Consider the following 25,105-nt stretch of genomic DNA (forward strand, 5'->3'; position numbering starts at 1 on the left):
CCCTAGCTGTGCACAGGTTTGAGTGAAGGGCCTATATGTTCCCTACCAGACTGGGTTGCCCCAGGCACTGAACTGCTGTGGTCCACCAGCCCTGGACTATGTGAACTGACTGCTGCCATGGCAAAGAAAGGCTTCAGAAGTCCACATGTGCTACTTAGGTTGCAGGCAGTTCCCTCCGTATACCCCCGAGGTTATGAAAGCCTGTCTTAATGTCCACATTGGAAGCCAGGTCTTGTCTCTCACAGAGATACCACCACACGGGGAAGGGGATACTAGGCAGGGACCTGGGTTCTGAGCTTGTCTGGTCCTCTAGTCCTCTAGTCTAGTACCCTGCCATGTTTTCAGCTTACTCAGCTCTTGGGGGACAGGTACAGGGCCTCTTGCACCTCCTACTTCTTGTCATCATAAGGATCTGAGGGACAAAGCAAGTTATTTAGTGTCCACAAGCTGACACCTCACATGTCCCTCACTTCCTTTAATCAGGGTGTCCCTAAGGCTTGCAAATCACTCCCCCCACAGTATAGACTTTCCTTAAGGCCATTGATAACCACCAGCTCATTGGATGAGGCGGTGTTTGAAGTGGCCTCAGCTTTGTTATTGACTGTAGTAATAAGTACCTACAGTATCCACAGAGCCTGTGCTAAGTGCCTGGCAAGAGTTTTATATACAAACCTGCCCAATCTTCACTGCCTCTGAAGTTATATTAGCAATTTGTTTCATTGCTGTGACTAAGTATCTAATAGGCTGAGAGGTCAGTCCATCACCACAGGGATGTGGAGCATTAGGAACTGATGGTCACATTGTATCTACAGTTAGGAAGTGGAGAGAGGTGAATGCTGGTACTCAGCTCATCAGGAACTGATGGTCACATTGTATCTACAGTCAGGAAGTGGAGAGAGGTGAATGCTGGTACTCAGCTCATCAGGAACTGATGGTCACATTGTATCTACAGTTAGGAAGTGGAGAGAAGTGAATGCTGGTACTCAGCTCATCAAGAACTGATGGTCACATTGTATCTACAGTCAGGAAGTGGAGAGAAGTGAATGCTGGTACTCAGCTCATCAGGAACTGATGGTCACATTGTATCTACAGTCAGGAAGTAGAGAGAGATAAATGCTGGTACTCAGCTCACTTCCTCATTTGTATTCAGTTAAGAACCCCAGCCCTAGCCCTAGCCCCAGCAATGGTGCCAATTCTTCCCACTTGGGTCCACCCAATCTAGAAGCTCCCAATGACCCTAGACCAGCATTCCAAGCAGGGACAGAATCATATACATCAATCCTGTCCTAAATTCAAGGGCAGTTACAGTTGAAATCTTTCTAAATGGGTGGAAACCTAGGGCCATAAGGTGAGAGTCGGGAGGACCCCCGGCCATTGCTTATTCCTTCTTCCTCTTCGGACCTCTCAGTGTGGGTTTCTTCTGTAAGATGAGGGGCATGTCCCCAATAGATGGGGTGTGGTCCAAGAAGACTGCTTCAGAAGACACTTAGTCTTTCCCCGCCTACGGAAACCTCCCGGAGTGCAATGTTCCTCTCTGTTCCTATCCAGGGGTTCCTCTTCCCACTCTCCAGTGGTACAAAGATGCTGTCCCCCTCAGCAAACTCCAGAACCCTAGGTATAAAGTTCTCCCCAGCGGAGGCCTCCACATTCAGAAGTTGAGTCCAGAAGACTCTGGAATCTTCCAGTGCTTTGCCAGTAATGAAGGAGGAGAGATCCAGACTCACACCTACCTGGATGTGACCAGTAAGTAGCAGTATGGCCAGCCTTCAGGTCAGACAGAGCTGCCCCCTCTGCTCAGACACAGGGTGGCAGTAGCATCCTGTCAGCTCCTGAGGTGAAAGGACAGGGCCCTGTGTTGGATGAGCGGTGAGATAAGGAGAGTCATGGCCTTTGAGCTTTGCTCTTTGAGGCTGAGTTGTCCAAAAGAAAAAAAAAAAAAACCTACTATTTCAGACAAGAAGAAAAATATTTCCATTTCCCCCCCGTCTGGACAGAATCAGAAAGACTATCGGGTAGATAGTGTATACTAATCTTTTCCTTTTGATCTTTTTTTTTCTCCATTAAAAAAAATTCATTCTCTACTTTAGTTTTATTGAACAATTATAGTTCTTTTGTGGGCTTCTTTTATTATCCCATTAGCAGAAATACCATGGCACCCTGTCTTTGAAAAAATAAAATAAAAGTACAGGTTCTCACTGTATCTGCGGGTTTTCTTTCTAATCTCCCGCAGCTGTAACATTGTTCTTCTGAAATGAAATGGAATTTAGCAGTTACAGAATTGCACCTTTCAAGTTTGCCCTTTTAGTGGCAAAGTGCTGATATTGCAGATGTGAGCACCATTGGGGAGTGTGGCTGTGTATGTGTGCATGCATGCATGTGTGCGTGTGTGTGTGTGTGTGTGTGTGTGCATGTGTGCGTGTATGCAGAATGGGACTGGTGATTTTCGGTAGTGTATTAAGAGATGGCCAAGTTCCTAAAATGCATGTGTGTATTTTGGTAAACTGTCACTGTCCTTGACCCCCTTGCTAGGAGTTACATTTGTCCTCCACACCAGAGCGCTGGAAACCAATCTTGCTCTGAGCAGTAGAAATAATATTGGGTTTTGATACTAGAAACTGAATTTGCATCCATTAGAATTATTTAAAACCTACCTTCCAGCTGTGGCCAGGGTGTTCTGAAGCAGAGATGACCAGATAGTTTGGGGTTGTGTGTGTGTGTGTGTGTGTGTGTTTTCTTTGAAGGGTCTGGTAATAGATGTTGTAGACTTTAAGGAACATGGTCTATGTCACAGCTACAAAGCACAGAATGCATGCCTGTGCAGAAGGGTATGGGAGTGTATCGAGGATAGCTGGATCACCACCGCCACCACCAACAACAACTTCTCCTATCTTGAGGAAAGAGGCAGGCGCCTAGTCTGTCAAACACTGGTACACAGGCTGCATCTTATCCCAGCATGCCCCTGCCGTATTTCTTTTATACAGGATTGAGCAGCCCTCACACTGCCTACCTGTCCCCACGAATAAAAAGAAGCCACAGCATGGAACAGGAGTTCTTAACCATATATGTCAGCTCTCAGAATGTTCCCGGGAAGTGTAGATGTGTCATCCTGTAGTTGGCACAGTTTGTCACCTAAAGGACAAAGACAGTTTCTGTAGATAAACATGCTTTCTGGGCCCCCGGAACTTCACACGGGGCTTCCACTTCCCTATAGACACTAAACAAAAACAGGTGATTCCTGGGAGATCAATAACACTGGGTTGGAGCCACTCCAGAATGACTAATGGTTTTGACATAGTAGCCTTCCCTCTGATTGGCCCTGCATGTTCTGTGTGACACCAGGCAGGCTTCTCAGAGGTGATGCCACAGCTCACTGTTACCTCTCCCCTCCTCCCACAGATATTGCTCCTGCCTTCACCCAGCATCCAGTGGACACCACGGTTACTGACGGGATGACGGCTGTCCTGAGGTGTGAGGTGTCTGGAGCTCCCAAACCTGCCATCACATGGAAGAGAGGCAGGTGGCTCTGCAGTGGCCATGGCTGCTGTGGAAAACACTGGAATGTTGGCTGATTTGTTTTCCCTTCTCAGTCACTCAGGGAAGATTAAGTAACATTTATTGAATACCTCTGACAGGAACTAGATGCCAGGGTGCAGTGTGAGTGAGTGAGACAAGTGAGCCCAGGCTTCCAGAAAACTTGGGGACTGGGGTCCCTAGCACCCCTGTGTACCAGGTATACCTGTGCAAAGATCTGTACCTGTCATCCTGGAACAAGAGAGGCAGAGACAGGAGATCCTGGGGGCTTGTTGGCCAGACAGTCGTGCCCAGTACGTGAGCTTCAGTTCTCAGCTGTAAACCTTGTCTAGAAAGAAAGAAAGAAAGAAAGAAAGAAAGAAAGAAAGAAAGAAAGAAAGAAAAGAAAAAGAAAAAGAAAAAGAAAAAGAAAAAGAAAAAGAAAAAGAAAAAGAAAAAGAGACAGCCTCTATATATATGCACACCATTTACATGTGAACCTGTGCATATGCACATGTGCATCTACACACACACAAATATGCACATGTAACCCATACACTAGTGGTTCTCAACCTGTGGGTCACGAGCCCTTTGGGTAATTAAATGATCCTTTTATAGGGGTGTACAGCCAACAGGAAACACGGGTCTCTACATTAGGATTTATAACAATAACAAAAATACAGTTATGAAGTAGCAACAAAAGTGATTTTATAGTTGAGGGTCTCCCCAACATGATGAACTCTATTAAAGGGTCACAGCATGAGGAAAGCTAAGAACCACTGCTGTACACATACAGTTTTTTTTTTTAAATCAGCAAAGTCAGTGGGAGTTAAAAGGTAGTAATAACTGTGTAAATATGACTGTCCTATACATAAGCCCTCAGTGAGGGCCTCTGCCTGCTGGGGTCCTGAAGATATTAAGCCCTGGATGTGAGGTAAACAGAAGCAAACACCCAAAGGCAAGGATTCCATACACAGATCCTAATCTGTTTAACAGACTCTCACAGGGCCAGGCAGCTAGCATGTTCCTGGTATTCACAATCCCCTCAGTGATGGTGGGAAACCCGCTTCAGCCATTTTGCACCCAGGATGCTCCTTTTGCAAGGCGTATTCTCCTGCCTGCTGCCATCCTCCCTCACCCTCCCTGCCAGAGGCTGCGCCTCTAATGCTCCTCTCTTCTGCTCTTCAGGGAACCACATTCTGGCCAGTGGCTCTGTCCGGATTCCTAGGTTCATGCTGCTGGAATCCGGGGGGCTGAGGATAGCCCCCGTCTTCATCCACGATGCTGGAAACTACACCTGCTATGCAGCCAACACGGAGGCCTCTGTGAACGCCTCCGCCATGCTCACCGTGTGGAGTAAGGACCATTCTCTGAGAACCTCCTGTGAACTCCGCGCTTGTCTCTGCATGATCTGTGTCCCAGGGATATCAATACCCCCCTTAGATTTTTCTCACGTAATCCAAAGAAAGTGATTATTTTTTACAACTAATTTATAGAAATCTGTTGAGTAATTAAATTTTCTGTTTCTGAAAGAATAATTAGGAGACGTATCCAGAGATTCACTGGGGCTTCAAGAGCTGTAACAGATCGACTTTTTAAAATCAGTAGACGTATTATACCCGGTTGGCTGGGATAGCTAAAGTAATGTTTTGATTAATTTTATAAGAAAATTGAGTTAATCATTGATATCCTAAAGAAAGTATTAGAAGTCTAAGGAGATTGCTCCATCAATAAGATACTTGGTCTGCAATTATGAGTTTGGTCCCCAGCACCTACATAAAATCAGGAACACACTTGTAACCCCAGTGCCATAGCAACAAAGACAGGAGGATGCTGTCTTACTGGGCAGCCTGTCTCATTGTACACATCTCTGGGTACATCTCCAGGTACAGGAAGACACTCTGTCTTGTGAAATAAAATGGCCTCCACATGCACACATACATGTGCACATGCACACAAACACACAGGAACATGTGTGCACACACAAGAGCAAGTATTTGTTCTATACCATCTGATTTGTAGCTACATTAGACAAGGATGTTTCTTGTATAATAGAAACAAACAGTGGGAGCGTCCTTTGTTCCTCCAGCTTTTACCAGCCTCAATGGTAGGTCACTGGTTCTTGAAGTACAGAGAGAATTGCTTTTTGTAACATGACGATCTGAACACCAAATGTTCCCTGCCTCTAGTGTGTAAGTGCTCTTTCCTCTTGTTACTCCAATCCACTTTACTAACAGCTCATTTTTCCAACAGAAAAAGCCAGCACACACTGATAATCTCTGTAAGGGTCTCTGGTGAAAGAGAAAGTTCAAATTCACTCAAATAATATGTGAAGATGCAGTCGGTTCTAAAGACACAAACACATGTACATATACACATACACACATGCATGTGCACATACATATACACACATGACCACACACACATGACCACACATACACACACAGAAGTACATGTACACACATGCATGTGCACACACATTTACACACATGTATGTTACACACACATGACCACACACACACACGTGCACAACACTTTCATTCATATATGGCATATTCTCTCATACCATCACTGTACATTTTGATAAATGACCCTTTTAATGGAGTTGTTTTATTTTTTTTTTCAATTATATGTATTCCTGGGGGCGGGGAGGGCAAAGCAAATATGTATATGAATATGGGTGTCCACAGAAGCTGGAAGAGGGCTTTCAGTTCTCTAAAGCTGGAATTACAGACAGCTCAAATGGGTGCTGGGAACTGAACTCAGTTCTCTGCAAGAGCAATATGCATGCTTAACTACTGAGCCATCCCTCCAGCCCCAAATAACCCTTTAAAATATTTTATTGGGTATTCTTGAAACACCAGAGGTTTTATTTTTAAACTTATTTAAATTCCTGCAATATTGACAAAATACTAAAACGGAGCTTTTGTTACGTTTGGAGGTTGGAGTCAAGCAGAGGAACGTGCATGGGGGACATAGCTCCACATCCACAAGCTTGTGGAAAAGGAGATAATGAGGTTTGACTCTCCATAGATCATATTCCAGAAACTTCTGTGGATCTGTTGAGGATCAAAGTTAGGACCGTGCTATGTGACACTAAGTCAGCTCAGTGCCCAGTAGACTTACCCAGGTTTCTCAGTCTAGCTGTCTCTAATCATCACGTGGCCTCTCGTAGGCAAGACTCAGGAACTTTTCCTGAGACACAGCTGACAGGTCACTATGCTGGGCTTCAAGTGAAGCCCCGGAACTCACAAGTTTTAGTTCTGTGTGTGGTCATAGAGTGGGGTCCCCTGGCTTCTGTGTGGCTGACTGTGGGTTCTGGGGTCCTCAGTGGTGGGACAGCCAATAGACCCTGTCTCTCACCAGCAATGTGGTCCTGGGCAAACCCCACAGGTTTGCTCTTGTGATTAAATCAATCAGCACAAATAAAAGTGACTTTCAAAGTCACAGGGTGCTATGTGAACACTAGGAAATGTTAACACAATAATTATCTTAGCAAAGAATATAGATTTTATTTTTTCTGCTATTTTTTTTTTTTACTTATGTGTTCATTTACAACATGGGATTAAACCTAGGGCTTCCGCCGTTGAGCCACATCCCCAGCCCTCTTTTTACCTTTTGTTTTGAAATAGGGTCTCATAATGTTTCCTAGGCTGCTCTTAAACTTAGCTTGTAATTTACAGGACATGAACTCACTCCACAGCCCAAGCTGGCCTTGAATTTGTGATCCTCCTGCCTCAACCTCCATTTCTACTCTGCTTTGAGAATCCAGACTTCAGGCTAAAGAGACAGCTCAGACAGGCCAGTGCTTAGCCTGCAAAGCTTGAGGGCCTGAGGTTGATCCTTCGAACCCACACAGAAGAGCTGGGAGCAATGGTCCATGCCTATTATCCTATGATCATGGAGTCGGAGGCAGGCAGATACTAGGAGCTCCCTGGCCAGCAAGTCTACCCTACTTAGTGACTTCCAGGCCAGTGAGAGACCCTATCAGAAACACAAGGATCCTCACACATCCACAAAAGACACAGAGATAAAACACTCCAAAGAGTCCAGACTCTAAATGAGTACACACAGTCTTTGTCTCTCTGTTCTGGGGAGTTTAGAGATCAGGGATGACTTAGGAGTGGGTATATCAACTAACTCTGCTGCCACACAGAAAGGCTTGTTTTTCCATTCTCTGAACATCACTGAGCGCTTCCATTTACACCCATTTTTTTTTGCCAAGATGAGAGAGAATTTGGAGGCTTTGATGTCAGATGACCCATTCATTATCCCCGAGGGCACAGGCTCACACACTGCTGACTTCATCCAACTGTGACTTGTGTTGTTTCAGATCGAACGTCCATCGTTCACCCTCCAGAAGACCGCGTGGTGATTAAGGGGACGACGGCCACCCTGTGCTGCGGAGCTACCCACGACCCTCGGACCTCTCTCCGGTTGCTCACACTGCTCTTGTTCTTTAGGACTGGTTAAGATTCCTTGGGTTAATAGGGGGAAAGTGGAGATGAGAAGTGAGAGTTTGGTGCGGGGGTGGGGGGGTGGGGGGGTGGGGGGAGTGTCTTTGATTTTAGCAGCAGACCTCTGATGATGGCATCTCTCAGTGGCGAGCTCCATCATTAATCACAGGAATCTGTCTTCCATTCCAGACTTATGTATTATTTACAGTGGGCTATGCTCCACTCCGTGGCTTCAATACAGCTTTTTGTGATTTTCCTGCCAAGGTTAATACACTGTCTGTAAAACGCACTTGTCAGGGTCTGATACTTAATGAGACAAAAATCCAGAGGGATGGAATGGGATTTCAGTGGTGTTGACATGGAGGCTCTGCAGTGCTCAGGGGGAGTTTTCTATCCTGCAAGGACACTTTTTCTGTATAGTGGGAGAAGAAAGGCATGCAGGCGTCCAAGGCAGTAAAAGGGAAATGCAGGCAGAGGAGGGAGCCAGGAGACTTGGAGAGTCTCCAAATGCCAAGTGGGACATCACACAGACTAGAAGCTACTCACGATGACTGTGACACTTGGGCTGGGTGTGTGGCTCACCTAGCATGTGTGAAGCCCTGGGTTCTATCCCCCAAACTGCATACACTGAGCATTGGGACATGTGCCTATAATCCCAGCACACCAGAGGTGGAAACCGGAGGGTCCGAAAAGGAAAGCTATCCTTAGACACATATAATTCACAAGAATCATTGTCTCAAAACAAATACAAGGACAAGGTGGACATGGGGGCACATGCCTTTAATCTCAGCACTGGAGAGGCAGTGGAATCTCTGTGAGCTGGAAGCCAGCCTGGTCTACATAGCAAGTTCTAGGGCATTGAGGCCTATACAACAAGACCCTGTCTCAAAGCCAAAAAAAAGTTCAAAACCAGGCCACTTTGGATTAGCAAGGCCTGGCTGCAGACAGGTGGCCCTCAGCGGTGAGATCTGTCTCAAGGAGCAGGAGAGTTGTAACTTTTCAGACTCAACCCTGGAAATAAATCAGGTGGGCAGGTAGAAGGGGGAGATGGAGAGAGGGGGGAGGGGGAGGGAGAGACAGAGGTGGGGGGAGAGGGAGAGGGAGGAGATCCCATAGCATTGTCACCGCACCTTAGTTCTAAAAGGCTGCACTTAGCCACAAGGATGGAATTGGAGTCCACACTGAACAGAGGGCATGGCTCTTAAAGCACACACTGAGGACTGGGTTTGGACACTTGACCCTCCTCTGCCCTTTCAGTGCAAGTATTTGCAAACCATCCATTTCTCCCTCCCCACCTGACCCTCCAGAGTCTCCAGGACTGGAATACAGCTGTATTCCAGCAAATGCAAAAGCCAAAGGGACAGATAGGAAGCATAATGTTTGACTGTGGGAACCCTGGGGGGCCTGCCCAGAGAGGAGAAACCCTGGGGGGGGGCTGCCCAGAGAGGAGAAACCCTGGGGGGGGGGCTGCCCAGAGAGAGGGAACCCTGGGGCCTGCCCAGAGATCTCCTTCACACTTAGAGAAAACTCCAGTCATTGTAAAGGCAGGAGGACATGGCTTTTAAAACTGCTCCAAGAGCTCAGAGGTTCCACTGGGATGGTCTCTTTGCAGTACGTCCCGAGGTCAGCGGAAGATACCCCCTTTCTCTGAAGGACTTGAACTGTCCCCACTATGGAGGGACAGAGGTTATTAGGGCAATTATCCTTTCTCTTCAAATGGACTATTTCCTGTTGTCTCTTGTGTTGCGAGGTGACCTCCCGTGACCAATTCATGAAAATCTGTGCTGTGAATACACAGGGCAGCAGGGGCTGGCACATTTTGAAAATGTAATCAGATTCTTCTAATAAAGAAAACTAGAACTTTCATCAATTCAGCCATAGGTAGGGCCTCACCCAGGGACATTTAGTACTGGACAGGCTCTTAATTGAGTCTATATTGGAAAAGAAAAATGTGCCAAAATGGCCCTAAAGATTAATTGAGGAAGAAAGGTAGCGTCAGAGACAGCCTGCTAGTGTGGTGGGCCTTTAGCAGGTAGAGATGCATTGAGCTTTGCCTAAGAAGAGGAAGTTCCTCTCTGCGGGGGTCTTAAGCGTTACTGAAACAGGAGAGCTAGGAAGTAAGTGACAGGTCTGACCTACAGAGGCCCTGTCTCCCAGACACATGCTCAGATAGATATTCACAGTTGTCTTCATTGTCCTATTTGAGGATTTTGTTTGTTCTATGTGTGTGTGTGTGTTGGGGATGGTACATCTATGGTGCACTTATATACATGAATGAGTGTGTGTTTGTGTGTGTGTGTGTGTGCTCACGTGCATGTGTGTTCCCATGTGCATAGGCATATACATGTGAAAGTACATGTACACCTACTTGCACATGCATGGGGAGATCAGAGATGATATGAATGCCTTTGATGGATCTCCACTTCATTTCCAGAGACAGGGTCTCTTGCTAAATTCAAATTCAGCTAGTCTACCAGCCAGCTTGCCCTGGGGATCCCTTCTTTCCCTCTGAGTACCTGGATTACAGGCATGCGGGTGGGCTACCATACCCACTCCGCTTTTATGTAGGTGCTGGAGAGCTGAATTCCAGTCTTAATGCTTGTGCAGAAAGCACTTTAGACCTTGAGCCATTATCCCAGTCCTCCACCTTGTTTTGAGACAGGGTCCTCCACTTAGCCAGGATCTCACTGGTTAGGCTAACCTGGGGACCAGCAAGCCCCTGGGATCTACCTGGTGTTGCCTCCCTAGTGTTGAGGCTACTAGTGTGTGGTACCATCCCAGACCTTCCATGTGGATTGTGGGAATTAAACTCAAGTCTTTTTGAATGGCAGGCAGACACCAACTAAACAATCCCACACCACCACCACCACTGCCCGGCTTTAGTCACCAAAGCACCCACCAGCTTTTATAGGTTATCTGAGATATTGCCATAAAACTCGCCTTTTTAAATGATTTATTTTTATTTATCTCTTACTGTGTGTGTATCTGTGTGAATGTATGCTGCATGTGTGCTGTTGTCCATGGAGGTCAGAAGAAGGCGTCATATCGTCATAGCTGGAATTCTAGGTCATGAGTCACCTGACTTGAGTGCTGGGAACCAAACTTGGGTTGTCTGGAAGGGCAGGGCTCACTCTTAACCACTGAGCCATCTCTCTAGCCACAAATGATTTCTTTTTTTAAAAAAAGTTTAACATGGTCATGTTTACTCTGCTGTCCAATTCACCAAATGCTTGCACCTTGCTATCAGGGAAGGGGTGTGGATCCACTCCTATGTATTTTGTGATCAACCCTCTGCTTGGCCCACAGCTACGTTTGGAAAAAGGACAACGTGGTCATCACAGCGTCCAGCAGCTCCAGAATTGTGGTGGAAAAGGATGGGTCGCTTGTCATTAGCCAGACGTGGTCAGGGGACATTGGTGACTACACCTGTGAAATCATATCCGAGGGAGGGAGTGACTCCCGGACGGCACGGCTGGAAGTGATGTGAGTACCAAGCCTCTCCTGTCTCCAGACTTCCACATGGCCATACTTGACTCATGTCTGCCCACATGCTGTCCCGTGCCATCAACCTGAGGCCAGCACAGCCCTCCATTCAGCTGTGTATGATGGCAAGGTCTTTTTCACGTGTGTGTGGTGTGTGTGTGTGTGTGTGTGTGTGTGTGTGTGTGTGTGTGTGTGTTGGAGAGATGCATATACATATGTTGGGAATAGGTCTGGGAGGTATCGAGGCTAGAGGTCAACTTCAGATGTCACTTCTCAGGAGTTGTACACTTTGTTTGTTTGAGGCAGGGTCTCTTATTTTTACCTGGACTCTTCTGATAGGCTATTCTGGCTGGCCAGGGAACCCCAGAAGTCTACATGCCACTGCTTCCCCAATACTGCAATTACAAGCAGGTGCCACAACATATGACATTGTTGTTCTGGTTCCATGATGAAACGCATGTCTTCATGGTGGCAAGACAAGCACTTTACCAACTGAGCTGTGGCCTCAATCCGTCCGTCCTTCCTTCCTTCCTTCCTCCCTCCCTCCCCCTTCCTTCCTTCCTTTCTTTATATCCCCACTCTGCCTTCTCCCCCATGACCTCATGTTTCATTCTTACATAGATGGTGTGCTCACAGGTCATCGTCCCTATGAATCCTTCATATCCCTGCACAGACACCTGTCATGAACGCTGTCTACCTCATTGCCGTTATGTGGGGATGAGTTCCATGTGATTGCCCATCAGTTTCTGAGTGGTGACAATGTCAGGTCACCCTATCCAAAAGTCCAGAACCAAGCAGCCAATGAGGCCTCCAAGTGAAGTCATCCCCAGATGACACCTCCTACTAAGTCTTTCACACTCCTTAAGAGCACTGTCCCCTTGCTTCCAATCTAGACCTCTCTGTGGGTTCTGGGCTTAAGTGTAAGCTTTGGTGCCCCTATATTTCCTCAGCTCCCTCTCTGATCACAGAGGAGGAAGCTACAAGGCCTGCTGGCATTGTCCACCTTTTCAACATGTATTTACTTGCTTTGTTTAAAAAAAAAAGTGCCCTCCCAGACAATCCCGGAGTACAGGAACAGAAAATACAACCTGCAAAGAGAGAATGGAAGCCTCATAGCTGCTAAACCAGGATCTGGTGTCTGATGCCCATCTGTCCGCCCATCCCATCCACTGCAGGGCGTGCTGGGCCATCAGAAGGCAACCCTGAGAGGCTTTTCTTTCAGCTCTGCCCACCTTGATGCAGGACAGATTCTGAACAGAAAGCATCCCCTAAAAATAGCATCAGAACACTTTGCATCCAACCGAGTCTCATTTGTCTTTGAATCCCCAGCATCAGCCTAAGGGATTAAGAATGAAGAGAGGACCTGCAGAGAGCCGAGCCAGGCCTTCTGTGTGTCCCAAGCACTCAAGAATGGGCAAATTCGAGCCCTCCAAATTGGAGGAATTTAAAAGGTCGATGACCATGCTGGCGAGACGGCTCAGTAGTGAAAAGCACAGGCAGCTCTTGTAAAGGACTTGAGTTCAGAGCTTAGCCCCACATTGGGGATCTCAGGACTGCCTGGAACTCCAGCTCCAGGGGATCTGACTCCCTCTCCTGACTTCCTCCAGCAGCCACACACGTCAGGCACACACACATATAAAAGATATAAACAATGGAAGTTTAATGATGGGGCTGGGATGTGGCTCCATGGGCAGAAAACATGTCGTACGTGCATACACATGCTGAGTTTGGATGTGTAGCAACAATATTAAAACTGGGTGCAGTGGATACCTATAATCCCAGCACTAGGGAGGCACAGGCAAGTGGATCACTGAGGCTTGCTGGCCAGGCAGTTTATCAGAATTGGTTAGCACAGGTTAAGTAGCAGAAGCTGTCTCAAATAATGAGGTAGAGCATGATGGAGGGGGATACCTGATGTAAACCCCTAACTTTCATATGTGAGCGTGTAAGCAAAAACAGACACACACACCCACACACACACCACAGACATATATCACACGTACACAAATATACCACACCACACGCATAACACACATATGTACACATAACACACATATAACACACACAACATACAATACATACACCATACCATATACATACACACACATACCACACACACATACCACACACATAGCACACACACATACACACCACACATAGTACACACCACACACACACCCACACACCACACACATATACACACCACACACACACACACACCACACACAGCACACCACACACACCACCCACATATACACACGACACGCGCACACACACCCCACACACAGCACACACCACACACACACATACCACAGACACACACACCACACACAGCACACACCACACACACACATACCATACACAGCACACCACACACACACACACACACACACACACACACACACACATATATACCACAGACACACGGAGCATGGAAGGACTTACTGATGTGTAGCACCCATCCAGAAGGTCCTGTATACATTCTGAAGCTGAAACAGTCCTGTTCTACCTCCTGTTTGCCCCTCTCCAATATGATTCTGATTCTCCTTGGACAATGATCATCCCTAGGGAGCAAAGGCACCCATTAGCCATGATGAGCCTGGAGCCCAGTGTAGTCCTTAAGAGCAGCCTTGGGGCCTATTTGGCTTTGGGCATCCATGGTATCATCGACCCCCCTGTCATCATTGGAGCCCTGAGACCCCTTAGCTCTCTTGGTCCTTTCCTGTCCTCCATGGTGTAGCGTGTGTCCCCTGCTGGTGTTGCCCACAGGCTCCTGCCTATATGTCCTTTAGCATTCAGGACAGTTTCCTGCCACTCAGTCACTGTGCCTCCCTGTTTGTCCTGGCCTGTCCTCCTCACGGCATCTCAACCACACTGGAAGAGAAGGCTGCCATCCAAGCCCTTCCCTCCCAGAAGTCCCTCAACGTAAATGTTTGCATGCTGGGTGCCTGGCATACCAACAGGTGCCCAGCAAGTGCACACTGAGTGCTTGTTGACTGAAGTCATGTAGGAATACATCGGTGAGTGTACGTTTTAGGCCATTGATTGGCCTCTACTCCTCCCTTACCTTCAGTGTATGGCATAGGGATAAACATACAGGCTGTCTATCAAAAGCCCAGCTCCACTGCCCCCACATCAGATTTTTAAAAAAAAAAATCACTTTGATGATGTTGGAGAACACAGCCCGTGAATTCGCATAATTCTCCATGCTATTCACTTTTTTTTTTTAACTACCTTGGAGAACTCTTAGATCATCCAGTCTGGGTATCAAATAAATAAGTGTTAGCAGTTCATAAAGGCTCCGTCAGCACCAACACAGCCGCACACTTCCAATACTGCACGTTCTTTTTATTCCGCGCCTTCTTATGTTCTGCAGATTTACATATCTTCCCCACTATTTACTTATTTGATTTCCTCTAAGTAAAATACATTTTTCAGCAAATGTTGCTGTATGTATAAAATAATAGGCTTTCTGCGATGGTGAAACACCTCATTGCTAAAGATAGAAATATTTGCAGATCTGTGATTCAAACCAATTTGGGTGCCGCAGGCTGCAGAGCTGAGTCAGAAGGCTGTAGGCCCCTGGGAGTTGCTGGTGGAATAAACACAGTACTCTTCCAAGTCGGAATGAATGGGGAGAGTGGTACATCGTTACATCTGGAGCTCTTGGGACTGGAGAGATGGTTCAATCAGGGAAGTGCTTGCCAGGCAGGTATGAAGACCTGCATATAGATGTCCAATGCCTTTATGGAATGCTGGGCGTGATAGCATGTGTCTATAATCCCCGGGGTGGGGAAACAGAGACAGGCCATCCAATCCCTAGAGCTTACTGGGCAGCCAGTCTAGCTGAACTGTTAAGCCGAGCTGCAGGTTCAGTCTCTGTTCAGACTCTGTCTCAGAAAATGAGATGGGCAGAGACAGTGAGATGACTCAGTGGGTAGAGGAGCCTGCCATGCAAGTGTTGTGATCTGAGTTCAACCCCTGTATCTAACTGAAAGCTGGGAGGGAACAATTCACTTTATACAAGCTGTTCTGTGGTCTTCACATGCACATGTATGCTTGCACGCAGCACAAACCACACACACACACACTCACACACTCACCACACACACACACAAAGACAAGCCACTCACACACATACAAAGATCTGGGGACACCGCAGCACCAGTGATGGCCAGAGTGACGATAATAGCAACAAGTCAGAAATGGAGGGCATCAGGTGCTTCTCAGAGAACCTTCTAGTCCAGCGCTGTCACATTCCCATGATTGCTCAGACAGAAAATAAACAAATAAGGAAGAAAAAATGAATAATGCCAAAGGGACAGAGAGGTACTTAGGCCTAAACAGTGTCCTTCAAAAGCCCGAGAGAGCCCCCCTTTCTCTCTACTTCAGTTAAAAGCCACTCTGTTAAATTAGGGCTGGGAGTTGGTTCAGTTGGTGAAGTCCTCATCTGGCAAACACAAGGACAACGTGATCCTTAGAACCCACATTAAAGAGAAAGGCAGGGTCCCTGAAACTCACTGCCCAGCCAGTGTAGACAGATATCTCTGGGCCTGAGAAAGACCCCAGAGTACAAGGAAAAACATCAACAGCTCCTGAAGTACAATGTGTAATGTTGACTTCTGCCCTTCATACACAGGTACACATACACACAAACGCACATGTACACACACATACGTACACATACACACAGGCACACACACACATATTGATCATTTAAAATGAGCTTTTCGGAATTCCAGTGGGATGTCCCCATGCTCATTAGCTCCATGGTTGATCATTTCAGCTAGAAGCTTTATCTCGGGCAGAAGCTGGCTGAGTGATGCTTCATACCCACATTCCTGGTAACAAGGCTGTTGATTACAGCAGAACCGTCAGGAGCCAGGATGACCACAGGTCCATCCCACCTTACCATGGGACTTGGAGCAGGTCGCCTTGTTCCTCTCCCTCAGTTGGCTCAGCTGGCAGGCTGGCCATGGCGGCAGTGACCTCACAGGACTTTCATGGAATGGAATCAGCCAGTGTTTCTTCAGTTCTGTGTTGAGCCCAGTAGAAGAGGGACTCTCGAGAAAATAAAGCTCCCGTGGATTTCTCCCCACCACAGAAGGAACAGAGTTGCCTCTTGTGTCGTGGGTCTCTTTGTCTTGAAGCTGATGCTTCCATCCCTGAGACTCTGTGTTCCTTTTGACCATGGCCTCATGACCATCTGACATGACTCCTGCCACTGAGCCCTCAGGGCCTACCTCAGCCACGTATACAGTAAGTGCCTAATAAATGCCTTGCCCCACTTGCTAAGTTAAAACAGGAGTGTATTTGCATTATCCAAGACAAGCAGTGTATGTAAGCTCTGATTTAATCCCTTCTCTAGAATTCCAGATGGTTCTGTGATGTGTCTTATACATTAGCAAACAGAGATCTTCGTCAGTAAACATTGTCACCTTGAAGGCTAGAGTTGTAGCTCAGTTGATAGAGGGCTTGACTAGAACACATGAGGCCCTAGTTCAATCCCTGGGCATGGGGGTCTACCTGCAGTTTTAGCTCCCTGAAAATGGAGCTAAATGCCTGGAATTTATGGAATGCCTGGAACAAACCAGACAGCTAGACTAGCCAAGTCAGTGTGCTCCAAGTTCAAAGGAGAGATCCTGCCTCAATGAATAGTGTGACATGTGGTCAAGGAAGACACCTGAGGTCAGCCTCAGCCTTCACAATCACATGCACACATATGCACACACGTGTGAGCATGCACATGTTCATATAACACCAATCACACAGGCACAAGGCAAAGTCCAAGGTCATCCTTGGCCAGTCTGGGATACCTGAGATCCTGTCTCAAAAACAACAAAACAAACAAAAACATTGTCACTTTGGGTTTTGATCCTGTCTTTCCTTCTAGTTTACTGGTGCTGCAGTGGCAGGATCACAGTCCTGGGGTGACCCCGTCTCCCTGAAAGCATCTTGCCCTATTGAACATTCCAGAAAAACCAGGTTCCTAAGGCGTTATAGAGTGATTAATTGTTCAATCATTTAAAGATCCAATTAGCATCACCTGGCCCCTCCTGCAGTAAGAGTCTAATTCTTAGGATCCTGGAGAACAGAGAAAAATCTAATTTACTGAGCTGACTGGAAGGCTCAGACCCTGAGGCATCAGGAGACGATTCTTTCAATAAACTACTTCTGACAAAGACATAATAAGGAGTGAACAATCTGACGCCATCCCCCACCATTATCAGGCCCTGAGTCTTCCTCCTCAGAGCAAAGTGGAAGAAGATGGGTTTGACCAAGACACGATTTGCGCATCAAAGGGGCAAAGCTTTCCTGATGGAGAAAGACTGACCTGGTCCTCTTTCTCAGGAGCAATTCTCCCTTGGCCACAATTTTACCAATTGTTCAAAACTGTTCCTCCCTCATGAACACCGCCCTTCCCGTCTCCCCCGCCCTGTGTGAGCTCTAGTTACTATGGCCATTGTTAATGCCCAATAATACTGTGGTCTAAGTGACTTGGTGCCAATTTCTCCATCCCATTTCCATTGTAAGGTGACTTGGAACTGGCCTCCATTTCCATCGCTCCTTTTCTCTTTGGCTTGTCCTCATTGGGTATTGTCAGGTCCAAAAGAAACTCAGGACAAATGACTAAACTATGGTGCCTATTAGCATACCAAAGCACATGCTGGCCTCCAGGGTCACTCAGTCCCAAAGCTCCACTCAGCTCTACCCACCCTACCCCCTACCCTAAACTCCAACTCATCGGCTTCCTTTCTAATGCATTTTGTAAAACTCAGTATGCTGCACCAGGAAGGGGTGCCTTAGCGGGCCCATGCTGAGACACACACACCCCTGCCCTGCCAGGTACCAGCCATAGAGTAGGTCTAATATAAAATGCAGTTTATTTGGGAGCATGGGAAGGGGTATTGAGAAGTAGAGGCAGAGAAAGAGAGGGGGCAGAGAAGGACAAGGAGAGAGGAGAGAGAGGAAGAAAGAAGGGAAGAGGTCAACAGGGAACAGAGAGAGAAAGAGAGAGAGAGAGGATGAGGGGGAAGAAACAAGAGGGGGAGAGGGAGAGGGGTCAGGAAAGTGGGAGTCAGAGAGAGAGAAGGGACAGAGAGCACAGGAGAGGCCAAACAGTCTTTTTCTAGTCAGCCAGGCTCGTAGGAGGCTGTTGCTCCATAACTGTTGGGTGGAACCTAGAAGGAATGCTAACAAGCTAACCTCTTTCCCCAGCATCCGATAGCTACATGACTGTCATCTAAGCCACATAAGCACTACACCCTCTCCCCCTCCCCCCGCCCTCTTCTTCCTCTGTCTCTCTTGTTCCTCTGTCCTGGCTCCTCTTCCCACATGTTCTCCTCTTCCTCTCTCCATCCCCCACCCCTCCTCTCATAGTCCACTTCTGTCTCTCCCTGCTCTGGATGATTCCATAAGCCTAGGGCTATATCTCCCTCATATTTACAATAAAACCTTCCCCTCAACCATACCTCAGAGCAGTCATGTCCTCACTTTACACAGTCATAACCATCTGAGAACCTCCCAAAACATCATCCATCCACCCTCCTCTTAAAGCTGGCAGTGACATGCTTGGGTATAGTCAGTATACTCTTACTGGATAAGATTTTCTGCAGTGCATTCAGAGTACATGAAAGCCTTAATTATCCATTACTGACCTGTTGCTCAAGGGTTTTCCCATGATAGCCATCATCAAGTTAGGAGAACGCCTCATGCTGGGGACATCTCAGTAGTTAGAACACTTGCAGCATAAGCGTGAGAACCTGAGTTTAGATCCGCAGCACCTATGTAAAAAGCCATTTCTAGTGGCACGTGACCATAATCTCAGTACTGGAGAGGCAGAGACAGGGGAACTCACTAGTCACCCAGTCTAACGGAATCAGTGAGCTCCAGCTTGAGTGAAAGACCCTGTCTCAAGGGAGAGGGTGACTGAGAAAAGCATCTGCATGTGAACATGTGATGGGACACACACACATACACATGCACACACACTAAATACATGTTAAAAAAACAAACAGCCATATGTGAGCTCCTAGGGTCTTACTGTGTACATATGGCAGGCCAGGGCAAAGACTGCCTCTGAGGCTTAGTGTGTGTGTGTGTTCATCTGCTGATGGGGATCACTCTGTGTCCACACAGTGACCTGGAGCACTGGCAACTCCTGCTGCTTTTCAAGTTCATGTTTGTTGTGTCAGACCAGCTTCTATTATGAGACTGTCTTTGCAGTGGAATTCAATTCAGACACTAATTAATTGGAATTAGCACAGACCTACTAGTCAAGGGCATGCACTCCAGAACAGCTCCAAGCTTCAGGCAGCAGCTGGGAGCTTGGGGCTTCCATACCACCTACCAAGCTAACCAGCTGGGGCTTCTCCTACACCCTCAGCTGCAGAGTCTCTACACAGAGCTGTGGCTCTGGCTGCAGGTTTTATAAAGGAGAAAAAAAATGCATGACCAGATCAATCATGAGCTGGAGAGTTGGGAAACATCTGAATCTGTCCATGTATGGGACAGCTGTAGTATGCAGCTATGCATATGATCTGCATGGAGGCAGACATGCATGCGTATGACATATGAGGCAAGATCCAGTCAATTCCACATCCTCTTATGTATGGCTTTCACATCTTACCTCATGACACCAGCCAAGGACACTCAGCAGAGCCACATCCAATAGACATTTCCTGATTAGCTGAACGCCTCCAGCTTCCTTCTATCCCACAGAAGTCAGAAATGGAGTTGATACTCCAGCCTCCAAACTCATGGCGTCTTTATTGTCCTGGACCTACCTACTGCCCAGCTGTGTAACCCCATAACCAGTCATTGAGCTATGGTATCCCAGGAATGACAGAGACAACCCCATCCCTCAGGATATCCCAAGGATTTAGAGACTCCATCCATCCCAGACCAGAAAAACACTATTTTTATCAACAGTTTTATCTGGGTATTTTTAGACAAGTACTATACTCTTGGTTTGTGTAAAAATGAATATCAACAACTTGACAGAATCTAGAAACACCAAGGAGACACGCCTCTGGGCATTTTAGGGTTGTTGTGGGGGATTCTAAGTTAACTCAGGCAGTTTTGTCACAGCAACGAGTACAGTAACAAATGGACGGTTTCTACTTAGGACCATTCAACAACTTTGGTCTTGTTTCAGACCAAACCTAATCTATCTTGGAGGAAACAAAAAGAAATGGGGCTTGAGAGTGGATATTATCATCCTGCCCTCCCTCTTGAATAGTGTTTATTGGGGTCTAATGGAGGCTCGGCTATCAGATAAGTTAAATAGAAAGAGGAGCTTCTTATCTGATTTCAAACTTGAGCCACAGTTAAGGAGAACACAAGACAATATTCCACACTCAAGACTTGTCTTGTGTGTGTGTGTGTGTGTGTGTGTGTTAGCGCGTGCTAATACACAGCACAGTTCTATCTCTATGAAACATGCTCATTTGCTAACGGGTATATGGGTGAGAGCTCTATGCTCCTTACACAGCTGAGCACAAACAACTGCATCAGTTGTGAAATAGAACAGGTGCATTTCTCTCTGGGCCACGCCGAGACGGAAAGGTCTTGAACAGGAGCTATCACCCCAGCCCACACGGACATTTTTAAATGAAAAGTATCAGGTTTGGGGCTGGGAAGAGGGCTCTGTTGGTTAAGGACTTGCTATACCAGCATGAGGACCTGAGATTGGATCTCCAGTGCCCACATAAAAAGCTGAGTGTGTCCAGACTGAGGGGGGGTGTGGCTGAGAGGCATAGAAGGAGGGGAAACTAATCAAGATAGATGAGAGCAATATCTTTTGTTTTGTTTAGGGTTTGGGGGGTTTTTTGGTTTGGTTTGGTTTGGGTTGGTTTGGGTTGGGTTGTGGTTGTTGTTGTTGTTGTGTCCTTTTGTTTTGTTTTGATTTGATTTTGGTTTTGGTTTTGGTTTTTTGAGACCAGGTTTCTCTGTCTAGCCTTTGCTGTCCTGGAAAACTGTCTGTAGACCAAGTTAGTCTTGAACTCAGAGATCTGCCTGCCTCTGCCTCTGAGTGCTAGAATTAAACACATGCATCTCCACTGACCAGCAAAGAGTTTATTCTCAATGAAAAGGGATTTTTTTTTAATTAAGATTAGAAAAATCACTTGGGCTGGAGAGATAGCTCAGCCATTATAAAGGCTGGGTAAAATATAAGAAAAAACAGTGTACACCTGTCCACTGGAGAAATGGATACCAGAGGATCCCTGGGCTTGCTGAGCAGCCCCTCCAGCCAAATCTGTGAGCCCTGGGTTCAGGAGAGAGCCTGACTCAGAAAATTATGTGGGAATGATTGAGCATGACACCGAACTTCCACCTGTGACTCCACATGCAAATGCACACAGATGCACACACATGCACATGCACACACACACATATACATGAGCACACACATAGTCAAGTATAGAGGGAGCCATGGTATTGTGTGCTTGAGATTCCATCATTGTTAGATCAGATGTTAGAGAGTCATAGCAAGTTCAAGGCCAGTGTAGCCAACATAATAAGTTTCCAGGGATGATGGATAGATGACCGATGGATGGATAGATAGATGACAGATGGATGGATGGGTGGGTAGGTGGATGGATGAATGGATGGATGACAGATGGATGACAGATGGAAGTTCCAGGATATCCAGGGCTAGTAAGACCCAGCCAATCAATGAAGGGATGGATGGATAGATAGATAGATAGATAGAGCTCCCAAGCTTCCAAAATGTCAAGTTGAATGTTGGCATTTGATCTGATCCATGTGATTCCATGGATATAGAATCTGATATCCAAGATATAGTAACTGATATCCAAGAGAGACCCAGAACAAATTAGTGGGGACACAGGTCACCACTTGGAAGCCTTCCCATCTGTGGTACCAGGTCTGTTATGGGAGTGGCCTCCATGAAGAAGGAGCATGGGGCAGGCCCAGATCCCAAGTCCCAGAGATGTAAGGCTGAACCAAACGTGCACAGCTTCAGTGTTGAGGTAGAGACTTTGTACTGTCTCCAGTAAATCCCAGCAAAAACTTTGTTTTAGTTTGTTTTGGGTTTTTTGTTTGTTTGGTTGGTTGATTGGTTTTTTGTTTTGTTTTGATTTGAAATTAGTGACTTCTTTTTGAAACTTATGTACCAGAGCTACACTTGCACTTTATGGCCTCGTCCATGTGTTATTTACTATTTCTATAGGTGTTTCATTGATTTTCTCACTACATTTACTCATAAGCGCTTTCCCCAGACCTCTATTACTCTCCCTAAGACAGAGCTACAATATAACCTCATGCTGTGGATAATTTAGGCAGTCTACTTGTCTAAGAAGCAGGGAGTATGGAACCACCCCCCCCACTGGGCAGATCCTCACCACCAGGCACCAGGCTTTCCTCTTTATAGGGCTTGCTGGGTTTACATGAACAGCCTCTAGCTGCATTGACAAATCATTGACTACATTTTGTCTCATTAATGATATAATGCCAGGCCAGGGGTGTGGCTCAGCTGGTAAAAGGCTTCTGCAGAAACATGAGAACATAAGCTCAGTCTCAAGCACCTATGTAAAAAACTGGGTGCAATGGTGAGCACCCATAACCTCAGCGCTGGGGAGACAGGAACAGTCCCCTGGCAGCCAGCCTAGCTGAATGAATTGGTAAGACCACCTCAAAAATTAAGTGTAGACGTTTGTTTTCGTTTCCTTCCAATTGCTGTGATAAAATACCTTGACACAAAGCAACGTGGGGAAGAAGGGTTTATCTTAGCTCATCTTTCCAGGTCAGGGTTCACTATGGTGGAGCAGCTGACGTGGCAGGAACTCGACGCAGGTAGTTGCATCCTATCCACAGGGATAAATGAATTCTGTGCTTAACGCTCAGATGCCTTTCTCTACTCTTACACAGTCCACATTTAAAGCCCAGGGAGTGATGCCACCCACAGTGGGCTGAATCTGCTCACTTCAGTTGAGACAAGCAAGACAAGCCCCTATTGATGTGCCCATAGGCTAACCCGGTCTAGACAATCCCTCCTTGAGATTTTCCTCCCAGGTGATTCTAAGTTATATCAAGTTAACAGTTAAAACTAATTACCATTAATACCTGACTCGATCTCTAGCCTATATATGCACACACACACACACACACACACACACACACATACTTGCATACACAAAACAACAAGACAAAATAGAATGTAATAAAAGTGCACACAGGGCCCCTGTGAAGTTACCTGTGTTGTGATTGAGGAACCGCAAAATTCGCATCAAATTATGTTCAAATTACACCACAGGTTGTGGGTCTGGTCTCGGTTTGTTCTTAGGGGACCACAGAGAGAGGACTAGTTCATTCTCATTCCATAACTGCACACACCGGCTCTTGCCATCATGGGCATTAGATGACCCATAAGGCTGACTTCGCTGATTTCTTGTTCTTTTCACTTCCTTGCCTCTAGTGAGCTGCCTCACCCACCTCAAAACCTGCTGGCCAGCTTGAGTCCAGCACGCAGCCACTCGGTGACACTATCTTGGGTTCGGCCCTTTGATGGAAACAGCCCCGTCCTTTACTACATTGTGCAAGTGTCTGAAAACAGTAAGTAGCAAAACAAACATAAACCGGATGTGTGTGTCTTTGTGTGCATGCATGTGGTGGGGGGATGGGATGGGCCTGGGAAAACTTAAAAGGCCAGACGAGGATGTCGGAGGTCCTGCTCTGTCACTCCTAGCCTTACACCACACTGAGACAGGGTCTCTCACTGAACCTGGGGCTCAGCTAGTGACCAGCATGCCCCAGTGATCCTCCTGTCTCTGCTTGCCATGGCACTGGGGTTACACAAGTGCCAGAGATCTGAACTCAAGGTCTTGTGCTTACACAGCAAGTGTTCTCGCTAACAGGGCCACCTCCTCAGCCCCAGACATCAGATTTCATGTGTTCATAATGGCATGTCCTTCCCCCACCCCACAGCAGATGGGGACACTTGGCCATGCTTCACGGGTAACAAAGCAAAAGCAAGATGGTGTGTAGGGGAAGAAAGAGCCATGTGGCTGGGGTTGGGGTGGGGGTCCTGAATGGGCTCTCGAGAGGGCCTGGACTTGAGACCGGGCCTAACCGGAGTAGCTAAGTCCATGAGACTGCCTCAAAGGTTCTAGTGGACAGTGTTATCTCTGCAGCCTGTTGGAAAGGGGGTCAGGGTGTCTCCTGGAGCTGACCTCAGAGTGGGCAGTAGCAGGCCTTTGCATCTTGGGAGGGTTTTGTAACTTCCTGCCTGTCATTTGTGGAAGCCCATGAACAGAGACAGGAACTAAACCTTTAGATCTGCACTTTGTTCAGAGAGCAAACCCTCTGAGAGGACAGTGGGTCAGCATCCTAAATGTCTGCCTACATCTCATCATCAGTGATGGGTCCTATGAGAGAGGGGAGGGCAGGCAGTCAATCACCTCAGAGCTGTCCATCCCCTCAGGAGGTCAGCGGGTTTCTGAGACTTATAGTGTCTGTGCACCTGCTGCCAGCCCTGGTCCTCTTCCTTCCGTCTGCATGCCAGGCATACACACAGTGCCTGAATCCAGTTAGTGCCTGCTCTTGTCAACCTTGTACTCCTCCAGGGCACCTGGGATGGAAGGGGTTAACTCAGAACAGAGTGTGTGTGTGTGTGTGTGTGTGTGTGTGTGTGT

At 46.9% G+C, this 25,105-nt stretch overlaps 1 protein-coding gene across 1 annotated transcript in view; it reads left to right on the forward strand.

Annotated features, from left to right (window-relative positions):
- Positions 1-25,105, forward strand: part of Sdk1 (sidekick cell adhesion molecule 1) — a 713,594-nt gene that overhangs the window by 449,602 nt on the left and 238,887 nt on the right. The window contains exons 9-14 of the mRNA XM_029477307.1: positions 1,549-1,743; positions 3,397-3,513; positions 4,699-4,866; positions 7,844-7,946; positions 11,274-11,450; positions 23,890-24,026. Of these exons, the coding sequence (XP_029333167.1) occupies positions 1,549-1,743; positions 3,397-3,513; positions 4,699-4,866; positions 7,844-7,946; positions 11,274-11,450; positions 23,890-24,026 (897 nt within the window). The remainder of the gene's footprint in view (positions 1-1,548; positions 1,744-3,396; positions 3,514-4,698; positions 4,867-7,843; positions 7,947-11,273; positions 11,451-23,889; positions 24,027-25,105) is intronic.

This window comes from Mus caroli, chromosome 5, assembly GCF_900094665.2.
Source record: "Mus caroli chromosome 5, CAROLI_EIJ_v1.1, whole genome shotgun sequence".
NCBI classification, from domain to species: domain Eukaryota; kingdom Metazoa; phylum Chordata; class Mammalia; order Rodentia; family Muridae; genus Mus; species Mus caroli.